The sequence below is a fragment of the Siniperca chuatsi genome, linkage group LG17 (genome assembly GCF_020085105.1).
Source record: "Siniperca chuatsi isolate FFG_IHB_CAS linkage group LG17, ASM2008510v1, whole genome shotgun sequence".
NCBI lineage: Eukaryota > Metazoa > Chordata > Actinopteri > Centrarchiformes > Sinipercidae > Siniperca > Siniperca chuatsi.
The window spans coordinates 4,673,906-4,690,207 of record NC_058058.1 but is presented as its reverse complement, the minus strand read 5'-3'; the positions used below and the strand labels follow the sequence as shown (position 1 = coordinate 4,690,207).

General features: G+C 38.2%; 1 protein-coding gene across 3 annotated transcripts in view; it reads left to right on the top strand.

Moving 5' to 3' along the window:
* The window catches only part of cnot3b (CCR4-NOT transcription complex, subunit 3b), a 38,841-nt gene that overhangs the window by 5,434 nt on the left and 17,105 nt on the right, over positions 1-16,302 (top strand). For 2 of the 3 annotated variants that reach the window (XM_044172590.1, XM_044172589.1), the window contains 7 exons: positions 4,750-4,817; positions 6,642-6,716; positions 8,076-8,165; positions 10,610-10,738; positions 12,438-12,533; positions 15,531-15,659; positions 16,014-16,104. In XM_044172590.1, coding sequence (XP_044028525.1) covers positions 4,750-4,817; positions 6,642-6,716; positions 8,076-8,165; positions 10,610-10,738; positions 12,438-12,533; positions 15,531-15,659; positions 16,014-16,104 — 678 coding nt within the window. The remainder of the gene's footprint in view (positions 1-4,749; positions 4,818-6,641; positions 6,717-8,075; positions 8,166-10,609; positions 10,739-12,437; positions 12,534-15,530; positions 15,660-16,013; positions 16,105-16,302) is intronic. The other variant, XM_044172591.1, reaches the window with a different exon arrangement.

Genomic DNA, 16,302 nt, shown 5'->3' with positions numbered 1-16,302 from the left:
TGGATTATATTCTATCCCCCAACAAAATGGACCGAGGTTAGCTTAGAAGTGGACAGAAACTTGCATTGGCAGTGTGCTATAAGGTGCCACCGGGGTTCATGTGTTCTCACCTGCTAAATTAATCAAAAGCTCCAGTTTAAATCGGTGCCCCCTTTAGAGGAGCTAAAGGGTGCACAAGCTAAAACTTGCAAACACACTGGTATGGTCCTTTAAAACTGAACCTCATTGTATAAAGCAGCAGAGAGGTGGTTTCTAGTAGAGCTCAGCCAATACTGGATTCAGTGTCAGTATATGAGAATTAAAAAGTGTGATTGTGGTACATTGGCTGATATCAGTTTTTAACAAAAACATGTAACAATTACATTTGACCAGGATTCCTGATGTTTTATTATTAAATAATAAAAATAAGTGTATGTAGTGGAACATTTTGCAGTTTAAAGATAACAGTCAGTGCTCTTTGGTGAACATACTGTGAAATGTCACCACTCTCTCTAAACCACCTCATTTCTGTTCATTTATTGGCTGACATCAACATTTCTAGCGATTTATCTGTGAAGGTACAATCAGCCGATAGTATCAGCCATGCAGATATATCAGTTGGGTTCAAGTTGCGAATAACAGTTAATTTTGTTATCAATAAAGCAGCTGATTATTTTCTCGATGAATTGTTTGGTTTATAAAACAGTGAAAAATCACATGTAGTTTATTAGTCAATAAGTCAATTATCAAAGTAGTTGCAGATAGATTTTCTGTCGATCGACTAATTGTAACTGTAGCTCATAGAGAAGCAAACATGCACACCTCCAAAGATTCAGCTACATGTGATGTGCAGTTACAGCGCTGTGTGTCCATCAAGTGTTTGTTAGTTAAGCAGGTAGCCAGGAGCGCTGGGTTTGGGCCAACACGCTAACAAAGAACCAAACATTCAATTTCTGGTTCATTTTATTGCGTGAAGGTAGATTTTGTTATACCCACCATACTGTAGCTTTAATATCTCCTGTGTATTAGGACATCATGGGCAATGTTGCACACCGGTGAGCAGGACTGCTATATGAATGTTTACGATTGTGGTATCGACGTGATAAGCACCTAAACTTGTCAGGTGAAACTGTCAAAAACAAACAATTATTCTGCCCATGAACACTTCCAGAAAATGTACCATATGATATATATCAATATTGCAGTATTAGATGAGAATTGGGAATTTTATCCATATCACCCATCCCTAGTTAAAGGTTTCTGTTTGTTTTTGTATCCTGTGTTGGTTTGGTAAATGTGACACTGCGTCTTTGTGTGCAGGGTGACATTGCGTCTGTGTGTGTGTTGGCAGACATCTGTGCTAAAGTCTGCTCATGATGCTGGCACACTTTCACAGACACCACAGAGCAGGTTTCAGGCTTCAGACAGACTCACTTTGTTTCTAATGAGAAATTATAATAATGAGAGGTTCTGACTCCTCTGCTGCTCTTCTCAGAGCTTTTTATTTTAAAAATTTAAACAGTATGACCGTACCAGTGAAGCAGATGTTGACTGATGTCTGGAACAGTACTCGGATCATAATGCATCCAGAGCTCACCACAACTAGCTTTGTAACCCGACCCAGACCTTTGTGTAAAGACAGAAAACCTTGAGGCTCTGCTGTCCCACAGAAAGTCCTTTACTTTGAAGTTATTTTTAACTGACGTTTATCGCTGCAGGGTTAAAACACACTTTTTGACAGGATTGATGATTCTCTGCCGGCATCACTCATCCCTTCACGTGCACTCCTGTGACTTCTCCAACTGAACGTCTGTCATATTAAAACAAACATGTCTTCATGAAGAAGAAAAGATCAAGCACGAGCACCATCTAGGCTTTGTCAAATTGTAATGTATTATTACCGAGGAGGTAGACTTTCATCTAAAAATAACACACCCGCGGCAGAATCTTAACATCAAGGCAGTTTAAGGTCAGACTCAGACTGGAGTTTGTTCACACAACTTAGTCAAAGCATCAGTCTGTTCTCGACTCCACCGGTCAATGCATCTTTTCCTCGTCACTCCTCGATTCTCCATCGGCGACCACACAATTGATCAAATAACAATCAAAACACTATTGAGATTATATTAGAAATATTGAGAGCTGAGGTTACAAGCGGCCGCTGTTGTCTCTCCTGCCCACAGTTCCCAGTTTCCAGCTGTGGAATACAACTAAGTACATTTACTCAAGTACTGTACTTAAGTACAATTTTGAGGTACTTCCATTTTCCATTTTAAGCTACTTTCTTTAACTCATCACATTTCAGAGGGAAATATTGTACTTTTTACTCAACTACATTTATTTGATTCCTTGAGTTACTAGTTACTTTGCAGATTCAGATTATTAATACAAAATCAAAATCAAATAATAAATGATGGTGTATTATTTTAGATTACTGTAAGCTACTCAGCAGTATAGAAGTATAAAGCCCCACCTTTGCCAGCTGCAACATGAAACTAATGCTTACACATAATGCATCACAACTGAAATGAGTCGTTCTGCATAATGAGTACTTTTACTTTTGGTACTTTAAGTATATTTTGTTGCTAATACCTTTTTGAATTCAGGGCTTTTATTTGTAACAGTATTTTTACACTGTGGTATTGCTACTTTTACTTAAGTAAAGGATCTGAGTACTTCTTCCACCGCTGCCAGTTTCTACCAAACCCTCCTTCAATCTCCTCTCTTGATATCTTCCATCTCTTTTTTTCTGTACTGTTTGGGACTTTTCCATAACAACACTGACATGTATCGTGTGTGTGTGTGTGTGCGTATGCCACAGAAGTAAAGTAAAATAGTCAGAATAGTCTGATCATTTATGGATTTTTAAGGCATATTAAAATATTGACATCATGAGTTTATAAAACAGTAATAATAATATAATAAATTTTATACACAGCACCAACATTTTTATAGAAGATGGCAGCAGCAATAAATATAAAAGTTAATATTTAAAAGTCAACATAATGGGTAAATATTTAGTTTCTAACAAGTTTTCCCCAACAACACACCCGCTGAGAAACCAACTCTGATTATTGGCAGCTCCATTGTGAGAAACGTGAAGTTAGCGACACCAGCAACCATAGTCAAATGTATTCCTGGGGCCAGAGCGGGCGACATTAAATATTTAAAACTGCTGGCTAAGGATAAGCGTAAATATGTTGCCGTTAACAATTCCCGATTTCGCCAATCGGAGGTCACTAAAATTATATAATGTTGAGTCGGTGTGTACATATGCAATATTGAATTAACATAAATACAGGTGCAGATGCACATAAATTTGAAGCCTATGATGGCATTACTTCAGTTTATGTTTGCTTTCCTGACACCATTTACACTCATAGTGTTATACAGCATCTGTGATTAAATATCTCCTGATAATCAGTCTTGTGATATATTGGTCAGGCACCTGTCTCCTTTCAGCAGCTGTTCTTTTGAACTTTCTGCCTTTTTACATGCACAGTTGTTGACAGAGACAAACTGACAGTTGTGTGCACACTGTGACTGAGTCAACGTAACACATGAACATTTTGCTGCCTTCATGGTGCTGTTGGAAATATTGGGATTATGAGCTCAGAGAACACGCGAGACATAACAAATCGGGATTTTCTGTGATTGACGAGTTTAGGAGGTGTGATGTTTATTACGCAGACCCTGCTGTTATTGTCTTCCATGTTTTTCCCATCAAACATGCACAAATGTATGACAACAGGGATTTTTCCTGATTGTGGAGTGTGACACAAAAAACAATTTCGTATTTGTCTGGTCACAGTCACATGACCGTGAGTCCAGTTTGGATCAGATACAGGAGAACATATCAACCGTTTCCAATTCAGGAATTAAAAGATGTTTTACGCTGCACTGAAACCATCAGCTCTGTGGCATGTTGAAGAGAAACAATACTAGCCTTGATATGGTCCAAGACAGAAATAATAAAAAGACACTAAAATTAGCTTTTTCCTGTTTACATTTAATAGCCAACAACTAATCTGTGCCCCGTGACGACGGGGAACATTAATCTGGCCCATGGTGGTAATAACGAAGCTGAAATGTTCCTGTCACTCCCTCATCTGTCCTCTTTTGGTTTGACTCATACAATCTCCACTGCTCATCGGGGTGCAGTTCCAATATTTTTGGACTTATGTGGCACTTATATGAGAAATGTACACGCAGTTACCAGTTTATTAGTTACACCTAGCTAAGACTAATGCAGTCTAATACAGCAGACCTTCATGAAGGTTATAATGTTCCGTTTTTGAGGTATTGATTAATCTTTATGGTCATTTTGGAGGATGACCATAAAGGTGTTTCTGTTATTTAGCCCAGCCTCATTGATATAAATGGGGGGGGGGTATATTTGTGTGTGCAGAAGATATGTGTTTGTGTGTTACCTCTCGCTTACAAGCATAATGTACCTTTTTACGGTATGCATATTTCATGAGATGTCAAACAGAATTTGTAAATGCACTGCTGTTATATGTTTTTTTTGTGTGTGTGTGTGTGTTATAAAATGGGAGCAGGCCAGTGGCCTGTTTTTAAGAAGCAGGTTTACCATGTTACGTAGATTACTTTGCTGAGTACCACCACTGGCTTTTACTCCATATAATCAGTGAATCTGCTTCTTGGAACTGGTCCTGCGTGTTTTGACATGTTTATATTAACTGTCACGTGATTAGTATCATTTCCTTGTTTGTCTAATCCCCTCTGTTATTCTGCTCCTCTCTTCTCCAGGTGAAATAGATCGATGTCTGAAAAAAGTAGCGGAGGGAGTGGAACAGTTTGAAGACATTTGGCAAAAAGTAAGGAAGGATCGCCATTGGGACTGCGACAAATGATTGTTTTCACCATTGATTCGTAGTTTCAATTAATCCTTTAGTTTGTAAGAAAATCGTCAATGCCCATCACAGTTGCCCAGAGTCCCTTTTTTTGTCTGATCCACAGTCCAAAATGTAAAAATTCTCCATTTACATTTATTTGAGAAGGTCTGTAAAATGTCAGAAAATAGTGAAAGATTAACAAAAAGTCTTCAGATGTCTTGTTTTGTCCTCAAGATATTCATTTAACATTTGTAGAAGAGTAAAGCCCAGCTCAGACCAAAGATTCGCGACGAGACGAGTTGAAATTTGCAACTACTTGCAAGGCGCCGGTTCTGAAGCCTGCCAGTTTACACCGATATACGATACGGTGTATCGTCTCCATAGCAACAACTCTCCGTATTTCCGTTCAGGCTTTTTTTGTAGCTGGATATAATTTGTAGCTTCTTAAAATATTAATGAGGATAGTGATTTACTTGCTACAGTTGAATTTCTATTATTGATGAAACGGCGAAAACATAAAAAAACGAGAGGGTCATACATTGCAGTTGTGCAATGTGACAAAGGGTTTGTTTGTTGATCTTATTGAGTAAATTTTAAGGCTTGTGTCATTCAGACACGGCTGTTCCTCAGACAAACTGATGAGATGATCCTCTCTGCCTAAAACTGGGTGGGCGACGCCATCAGCCGGCTTGGGTCGAGCTGAGATGGGCCAGTTTACAACGCTGCAACGTTTTCCTGTGCGCTAAAGCAGTTTCGTCTCGTCGTGAGTCTTTGGTCTGACCTGGGCTTTAGGAAACCAGCAAACATCCACTTTTAAGAAGCTGGAACCAGAGAATTTTAGCATTAGAAGAACTCAAAACGATAGATTTTCTGCCAGTCGACTAATTGTCATTATTTGATTGGGGAATAAACACTGACAAAACTCTGGTAAATTTGGGCTGTGGATGGTACGTTTATCTACCCGGGCAGCCACATTGAGATTTAGAGGAGTGAAGGATGTTGAAGAGAAGGAAATGTTTTTGTGCCAAGTAAAAAAAATCAGTGAGACAGTCAAATTGTACAGTTTACTTTGCCCCATTAGTTAGATTTTTTGCCCTATCTGCCCCTGAGGTTCATTTCTCTAACTGTGTGAGCTGGGACGAAGGCTTCTGCAGTCATAGCCATAATTCTACCATTACCACGACATAATACTGATAATAAACTGAGCGAATACAGCTGTTATTAAAGCAGTGCTTGGCCCTGAGAGCTAACAGCAGCACAGTGGCCCAGAGTGTAGATCTGTTCTGCTAATAAAGAGACAGAAAGTGTGTTTAGTTACCAAAGATCCCAGTTGCCCTTTTTCCTTCATTATATCCTGTATTTATTGTGTGGCTGGTTGTATTTGCCAGAGTTTTATGCTGATCACTACAAATCCATTTTACTTCTCAGAGGCTTGTTTTACCCCCAAATGTTCATGTTCTATTTGTATTACTTTTTTTTGCCTTTTATAGCTTATTTTATAATCCATTTTGTCTAATGTTTTTATTTTTTTTGTTACCTTTGCTGCTGCAGCAGACTTAATTTCCCCACGAGATCAATAGAGTTGTCCTAAATTTAATTGATAGTACAAAGCTAAAACAAATTACAGAATTTTGATTTTAAAAGTATGAGCAAATGCTTTATTGACAGGCTGGTAAAACGTTTCACAGACTGCATTATCTAGTTTTACAGTATATGTGTTGAATTTTGAACTTTCCCAAAAGAGGGCATGCGCTGTATTGTTTTGGACCAGAACTTGTTTGACCCTCTGTTTCCTTTTCTCCACAGCTCCACAATGCAGCCAACGCGAACCAGAAGGAGAAATATGAAGCAGACCTCAAAAAAGAGATTAAAAAGCTACAGGTAAACACAGAGAGACGGTGCACATATGAGAATTAAAGTCCCCAAGCTCCGGGAAGTGACGTTTTCCCACTGAAGAGCTGATGGGGCTTAAATCCTCTCGGGGCTTCCCCAAAACGAAATAAATCTGCAAATATATTTTTTTGATAGCATACAATCTGAGACTATTATTTCCCTCCTGCTTTTAAGAAGAAAAGGAAAAGAAAGTGAAGAATTACGTATTATGAGTGCTTTCCTTCTAGCATGTTGAGGCAAAGCAAGGTCATTATTTAATTACAGGTTAACTCAATGTGCTTTACATTAAAACGAACACAGCATCAAGTAACAGAATGTACAAGGAATACAATAAAATGGAGAGCCAAGCAAGATTACAGCAATACAATTGTGATATTTTCTTAAGAAGTGGATTTACAGATTGCATTAGGGCTGGAACTAACAATTCTTTTCATTATCGATTAATCTGGCAACTATTTTCTGTATTATTGATTAATCATTTGGTCTAATGAAAGAATTCAAATTTCCTAAAGCTCAAGGTGACATTTCCAGATGTCCTGTTTTGCAAATCTTCACATTTGAGAAGCAGAAGCCAGGGAATTGGAATTTTCACTTAAAAAATTACTTAAATGATTTATCAATTATCAAAATAGCTACCGATTAATTTCCCATTTCCCGTAGATTGACTAATCGATTAATCAATTGTTTTCAGCCCTAGATTGCATCTACGCCTCGCTGAGATCCGATCAGTGTGAGCTAGACCTCCTCCTGTCTGGCTGATCTGATGGCAATTCGATTGCAATGCGCCCTGTGTGAAGTTTCACACGGATTAACATACGTTTTTCATTATCCAGCTAAGATATCCAGATACAGATTACTTGTTAATACCAGGTGTAAATGGGGTCTGATTTCTAGCCAATCAGCAAGTGAGACAGAAACAGCCAGAACTGATTTGTTGAGGTCTGATGTCTTTCCATTTTTGGCCCTGAAATTGGATTAAAGGACAGTGATTGTTTGCTGATCTTAAATAGTTTAACCTGCCCACACATACAGGTGTGTGTGTGTGTGTGTGTGTGTGTGTGTGTGTGTGTGTGCGCATGCATGTTTACTTGTGAAGTATTAAATATCATCATGGTCAGCCAGAGGCAGTGTGTGCTTCATTTCTGTGTTGCCATGAGGACCAAACTCCAAGCCAAGCCTTTTTGCTGGACTAGACACCAAGTTCACCATCCATGACTGTTGAGGACGAGTCTCTGCACGTATTCACTGATATATCTGTATCTTTCTCTCTCTCTCTCTCTCTCTCTCTCTGTGTCTCTCTCCCTCCCCCGCTCTGTTTCTCTCCCTCTTCTTCTTCTGGTCCCCCAGCGTCTTCGAGACCAGATCAAGACGTGGGTGGCATCCAACGAGATCAAAGACAAAAGGCAGCTAGTAGAGAACCGCAAACTCATAGAAACGGTGAGTAGGAACTGAACAGAGGAGAGGTAGGACGCATCATGTTCATTATAACACTCCCTGCAGGACCCATGTTTACTCTGGAGGGTTGTGTTTGTTTTGAACTCTGGAAAGTCTTGAAAAGTCTAAAAAATTTATTGACAAAATCACAGTTCAAAAGGGGCAATTACATAGCTATTGTTATGTTTGTATGTTATTGACGCATCAGGTTAACAGTTTACCAAGATTTAATTGTTTTCCTGAAACGTGTTTTAGTGTAAAAGAACACAGTTCAATCTTTACCTTGGAAACAGCAAGAATTTTATTTTCACTACACATGTTATTGCAGTTTTTAACTGAATAATTGCAATTTTTACTGGTGCATTTTTTTCAGTTCTGAGTTGATGTCATTTCTTACAGAGCAGCAAAGATTAGAACAGAAATAAAATGTCTTTTTGGTCTTGTGCAAAAAAGAGAAAAAACTTACATATGTAATACCTAAATACATTAATAATACTCTATGTCAGCAGATATTGTTAGTTATTAACTGTATTCTCAACAATGCGGAAAATTGTCTCTGAATTCACCACATGGCATTAAAAACAACACAAGACAATTAATGAAGACATAGAGACATAGCATAAAAAAAGATTTTCAAAGATATAAACAGTTATACTTCTCAATATAACTCTGTATTATCACTTTGTTGTGAGAAAGACAAATATTCAGCTATATCATGTGAATATCAAATACACCCCGTGTAGAGTTTAAAGGCGGCTGTAAAAAAGATTTGTTCTTCTTGGAGGAAGTGACTGCAGTCAGCTTGACTGGAATGTTTTCACAGCTAAAAAAAATGGCCATAGAAACTTGTCAAACCACTGCAACGTAATCCACTCACCAGTTAGCTCCAAATAATTGTATTTCCCCAAATTTAATATGCGCAGCTTCCTAGTCACACTATTGTCCTCCTCGAAGCTCAGACGAAATCTTCATCTACATCTCAAACTCATCAAGAATGTGCATTAATCTTGTATATTGTGTCTTTTAAAATGGGACTCAAAGGGATTGTACTGTAAATGCTACAGTATATCAGGCATAATGTCAAGACACAGGTACCTGGAAGCAGAAATTAAGTTTACGCTTTTCTTTCCTTTCCTTTTTATTTTATCATCTACGCCATAAACCACTCTGTAATGGTTTTATGTTAATAAAAGTCCACTTTGATAACTCTATCACCCTAAAATTCAAATAGCGCAATAGTGATGCAATCCTTATTAGATTTATTAAAGCTTTGCATTTTTGTTCTAAACACACTCATTTAGGTAAAAGCGATGCGTTTAAGGTAGTAGCTACTCTGGTTTGTTTAGAATAAACAAAAGAAGAAGAACAGGGCAGTTAGCATGAGCAGTGATAGCCACCATGGCTAAACACTGAAAGACATAATCACCATCTACAGAAACTCAAACGTCTATAACAAAAAATGCAGTTAAGGCAAAATAATTTCTCAGATTACCCCTTTAAATAAAGAACTGCGCCCATATGGCATTTTTCAGAGAGCTGGTAAACATGGGAGCTAGTCCGATATCTAACACCTGTTCTTTAGCGTACCTACCCCGCCTCAGAGCCACATGAGCCTTTGATGAGGGTTATTGAGATGGACTGAATGTGAGCCACCTGCCTGCACAATGAGCGACCAGTGCAACTTGCCAGCTCCCTCTGATCTCGAGGAGTTGGTTTTTATCCCAAAGCTGCTCTTCAAGACTTCCTGTGGTTTTGTTGGTTGACCTGAAATTATTCATTCAGACTCAAGAGTCCTGCTGGAAGCGGCCGGGGTGTCTTGGAAACATCTTGACCAAAAACAAAAAAGGGGAACATCACAATCGACTGGGTGTTTTCACAGAGATACAGGATGTGACCAAGATGAATCAGTCTTGTAAAAGTAGTGTTACAGTTTAGAGCCTCGTCCTCAGGGTCTTTAAGGCCTTTGGCATGTCTGAAAACAGGTTGGGTGTTAAAATCACTGCTGTGGTTTTTCTACAGGAGAGAAAAGGCTCTAACAACCTTCAGTAACAGACAGTATGTGGTCTTGTCCTATTTCTGGTCTGCTGAGTGGGCTTTAATGGCTCCTCTAGTGCATGGCTTCCAGTTATTATTGCTGAGTCCTTCTATTTTACAGCTCCATCGTTGTTAAGATTATTTAAGAACTCAATGGAATCAGTTATTTTCTCTATTTTCTGGGCTCTAAAGGTATTTGAAATTCTATTGAAATGTTGTTTCTTTTCCTATTCTTCTGTGTCTTTGTAGTAACAATGAGCTGCATTTTTTTCTGCTCGTAGAAAATAAAAGTACTTAAAGCAAATTGTTACCTGATTTTTATTACAATGTGATCAACTTGTATTAAAAAGTTCAGCTTTTTTTTTTTTAATACATGATTTGTTTGTCTTTTTGTCTATATATGTGTCTTGCAGCAAATGGAGCGGTTCAAAATAGTGGAAAGAGAAACGAAGACGAAAGCGTACTCAAAAGAAGGGTTGGGTCTGGCCCAAAAGGTGGACCCGGCCCAGAAAGAGAAGGAGGAGGTCGGCACGTGGCTAACGGTGAGCTTCATTATTGTACATGTTATGTATTGACCAAAGAGATATTACAGACAAAAATCTCAATAAGTAAATTAATAAAAGCATAAGAATCATTCATTTTGGATGAAATCATAACACAACAGGCGTATAGCACAGAGAATAAACAGAGTAACCAGTCAGGTCTTCTTGATGACTATCGAAAGAAAAGCGACTGATCTTAAGATCGTGAGAGCCAAACTACTCCACAGTTCAGGGTCAACAAACGAAAGGGGATGAAGAGTTCAGATATATAACCTGGTGTCAGTCTATGCATTGCTTTGAAAACAAAGAATCTGATAATTATTATGTCAATGGTAAGTGAAGAGAGGCCAGTACACCAGTACAGGGGAGATATGGTCCCTCTTCTTGGTACCAGTGTGGAGTCTCGCTGCTGCATTTTGAACCAACTGAGAGAAGAAAATAAAAGCATGTTCTATGGTTTCCTAATCCTTAACAGTGTCCCCTTAGACGTGTAAGTGTCATTAAGAAAACACCCAACATTTCTGTTCACTTTTTGGCCCTTTGTGTTATTCTACTAATGTGTTTTCTGTTACCAGCTTCACTTAAATTGTGCAAACGTTGAGGATTTTAATCATCAGCCCCGATTCAAACCTAGCCTTTGTTGAATTCTCACCCTTTTTTGCATGTTATTGTACACAGTGCAGCACAGGAAAACAGAATCACAGGCAATAAACCTTTACACGCGTCGTATTGTCTCAAAGTTACCGAAATGCAAGTCAACTTGGAACAGCTCTGATTCGGGTACAGCCCCAATTTGTCGTTCATACCCTCAAAAATAAGAGACTGATTTGATTCAGAGGACAATTGCAGAGATCAGAGGTGACTTCTCTCGTAAGGGGAGTTTGCTGCTGGAAATTTTTTTTAACAAAACCTGGAACTGAAAGTAAGATAAAAGTGGAACTAAAACCAAAATAAAAACAAAACTTTCACAAAAACAAAGACTGAAAACCTCATTAACCAGCAGCCACTTCCATTAAAACATCGCAGTATACTTGTTTATATTAGTTACCTGAAATGTGGCCTTTTCTTGTCTTACTGGCAACATTGGGGCAAAGTGATAAACTTAATTAACTTATTTGAAAGCTCTAGCAGAGAGAAATGAATAATGATTTACTCTACGTCATGTTAATGCCATAATTTTGTGTGTAAATATCTTGTAAAAGTAAAACCTGTCAACCTGACTATTGTGTTTCATGGTAATATTGAGTAGCAACTGTTTTGATAATTGATTATTATTATTTAAGTCATTTATCAAGCAAAAATGCCAAACATTCTCTGGTTCCACCTTCTCAAATGTGACAAATTGCTTCCTTTTCTGACATTTTTCATCGATTTAACCAAAAGAAATAATCAGCAGAAAAATAATAAAAAACGAAAATAATTGTTAGTTACATTCCTACTTATTTATTTAAATGTTGCCTTTAGTTTATCTTGTGTGATAGTTTACTATCACATAAGATAAGGAAAAGCAGCTAATCTAAAAGATCTCGATTAATCAGAATAGTTGCAGATTAATCGACTAATCATTTCAGATCTACTTAAACAAAATGATTCAGCTGCTTGTTAGTTTTCTAAGAGCCTCGTCACACTTCAGCCGTGATATGAACTGTATATATGTGTATATATTAAGTGTACTTTTATTCTCTCTTTCCTCCTCCAGAATACGATAGACACGTTGAACATGCAGGTGGACCAGTTTGAGAGCGAAGTGGAGTCTCTTTCAGTCCAGACGAGAAAAAAGAAAGGAGACAAGGAGGTCAGTCTGTTCCCATCTCTGATCCATTCATTCTTCTCTTCTCTACTCTCTGTCTGGTTTCTTCTTCCTGTTATTTTTCTCTGTTCATAGCTGACACAGATCGGTGGGTCAGTTGGCCCTCAGCCACACAGCCCTCCTCGCTCCTCTCTGGTGGAGAGGTCAGATAGTGTGTCATCCATTTATCTTCTGTGTCTGCCCTGATGAAGATAACCTTGCTGACCACTTCTTTCACTTTTTCTCTCACTCACTTTCCCTTTAAAGTCCTCTCCAGGGTCCTCATCTATAAAAAAAAACCCTCTTTGACTTTATCCTTGACGACCGGGCAGTCATTTCAAAGAACATGAGAACTAGCAGGTCCTGCGTATGCCGTTCATGCCTCATACCCTCACAGAGGCTCCAAAATAGACCACCTGTCATTTCTCTTTGGAGGATAATTCATCACAAGGGTCACCTGCTGCACTGGCTAGTAGTTTCCTGAGACGACAATATTTAAATTACCTATATAACAATATAACAAAACCGAACTGAGTCCCGATTTGTTGCCTATTGAGGATGAAACATGCAGTAGGGAAGATAAACGTAAACGTACTTGTGTGCAGGGATGAAAAGAAGATGTTTCTGGCTAGCTACCGCGCCTCTTATGTAGCTGTTGTGCTGTGTATCACACAAACAGTGATTGGTTGAGAAAAGAAGGATATGTGGTAGCACTAAATTTGGAGTAACAACCTTCACAGAGCAAAAAACAAATAACCGAAATTATGAAAAAACATAAAAAGTGTGTCTGAACTACACGGTGCGCTATATTTACACCCCACCATCTTATTTCAGTGTCTGGATTCTGAGTGTGTATATTTATCCACTATATAGTGTCCTTAAATATTCCAACAATCTATAGTTATCAGTGAAGATGCAATATGATGATTAATGAGAATGTGTGAAATCTGAATTCATTGTTCACTATAGATTTAACAATTGTCTATTATTATAGAAGGAATAATGAAAGAGTGAATGAGGGAGTGATTTCAGACACAGCCTTAATGTTTTATAATACATTTTTTATTTTCTGAGGTTGAAAACTAGTTTCCCTTTCAGAGTTTCTGATTTGGTAAATGCAGCTTTGACACCTAATGCACATGTCAGTATTACATGCTGGAATCTTGGCATACTCCTACAGTATGATGGAGATCTGTGCATATGAGACACAGAAGCACGTTTCAGGCTTAAAGGTTCAGTATGTAACATTTAGGAGGAACTATTGGTAGAAATTGAATATAATATAAGTATGTTAGTGTACAATCACCTGAAAGTAAGAATCTCTGTGTTTTCATTACCTTAGAATAAGCTGTTTTTATCTACATAGGGAGCGGGTCCCCTTCCAGTAGCCCAGAACGGACAAATCAAACACCGTAGTTTCTCCTACACGCTTGGGAGGGTGAGGCGAGCGGTATTCAAATGGTTGCAAACTGCAATTTAACCACTAGATGCCACTAAATCCTACACACTGGACCTTTTAATGCCACTCTACACAGACAGGAAGTGTCCATAATGATAAACATTTCTTCACGTTTTCTCCTCTGCCTGGGTGGAAAACTGAACAGATTTTTGACAAGAGACTTAACTTATTATTATTTTGTGATCAGTTTTTTTTAAAACCAGTTTTATAGCATAAAACATAACAAGGGGGAGCAGATTACTTCCTTTTGGTCTACTCGAATATACAGGGTCAGACCAGTGGTTTAACCACCTGAATATACACTATACGGCATATTCAGACATAATGCAGGGAAGTATTATTATAATAAAACAACAAATGCTGACACATACGATTTGACATTCAGGCATTCCACTTATAAGTCAGTGAGAAACAGATGAAGCGAAATTTCCAATAAATACAAACTGAATCTGTTCCCTGAAAAATGTATAATAATAATTTTGGCCAGTTTTGGTTTACCGGTCCGTAGAGGGGAAACCAAATAGTTACATTTTAGATAAGTTTCAAAGGCTTTTGACCATCAACGTATTTTATAGATGAGGAGGTCAGGGGAGGTTTTTTGTTCTGCATTTCAGAGGAGTTACTGAACTCCTGCTGCCCTGAGAGGTGTTTTAGCTGACTTAGTTTTTTATTATTTTCTCCGTTTCTGATGTGTTTACTTTTAAACACCATTAGTTTGGTCGTACACAGTTAGTCAGTGGATGAAAGGCTCCTTGACCTAGTCTGGATGAAAAAGCTTTTGCACTCAGCACAGAAACGTCCTCATGTTCCTTACATGTGCTGGTGCAGCATTAATGTACTGTGATGAAACACATTAATATGTTCCACTCTGCTGCCTCACTAATGCAGTCCAGCAGCAGCCTGTGAACAACATCCATCAAGTGTTCCTGCCTGTGTGTTTTTAACAGCTGTAGGGTTTGTATAGTGTTGTGCGTTCACCTCCTGCTGCTGTACCTTTCATGTGTTTCCTCACTTCTGCATGTTTTACTTCATTCTTTATTTAGTTTTTCATTTAAAATGTTTTTCCTTGCTATTTCAATGAATAATTGATTGAAATGTTTGTGTTTTGCATTGGAATAAGGTGGCGTATATGGCCACCTTATTGGTCCATAATGGTCATATATTTCTATATAGACACGCACACACACACACACACACACACACATATATACCAAATATTACAATTAAAAAGTGTTTGTACCTTAATTGTATTATTGTCTGAGTGGAAAAGCATCTGAATCAACATACAGACCAATGAGAGACATTAAAACTCTCCACTCATCCAGTCTGATGACTTTCTTTTACTGGTCTTTAATCCACTCTCTTAACCAAACAGAGAAATCTGTGTGAATAAAATAAAAAAAGTCACTGCAGCTTGTAGACCTGGCTGCTTGATATCATGTTATTATCTGAAAAACAGAAAGGCAACAGTTTTAAACTAGGATGAGAACTCCCCTCATCGACTCCCTGTTTCCTCCCTACCTGACTCCATTCTTGTTGTGAAGAAGCAGGACCGGATTGAGGAGCTGAAGAAGTTCATTGAGAAGCATCGGCACCACATCCGGATGCTGGAGACCATACTGAGGATGCTGGACAACGACTCAGTGCAGGTGGACTCGGTCAGGAAGATCAAGGTTCGCTCATGTCTTTATAAAACGAAGTCATTGAAGTGTTCAAAGCTTTTTCCATTTGTAGACTCTTATTATTTTTGTAAGGGGTTAACATTTTTCCGAACACATAGATACAGCAGTTATGTTTTCTTGTTGCAACTGCACACCTTTTATGTTTTTTCACTGCAAGAATTCTTTTTCTATGGAAAATCAGAGCGTTGTTTTGCATCATTTTCTGAAAAGATCGTTTAAAATATTTCTATTACCGAGCCACATACATCATAGCATATGAAGCATTTCTTTCCAACATGCCATGTCGCATGTAAATGTGTACTAAAAATGAATCTTTATCTATTCATGTGTTCTTTCTTTATAAAGGATGATGTGGAGTATTATCTCGACTCGTCACAGGATCCAGACTTTGAGGAGAATGAGTTTCTATATGACGACCTGGACCTGGAAGACCTCCGTAAGTAGAGAAAGAGCTGGGGTTAATTCTCAATTCACTTTACGTGTTTGTTTATTTGCAGAACTCCAACTTTACATATAGAAACAAAAGTAGATGATGTATTGCTTATTTTGTCTAGAAAATGACTTGAGCCTAGAAATTGAAATCAGAGTCAAAAATCACTCCTAGGTTTCTAGCTTCTTGGCTTGGGAAGCCAGT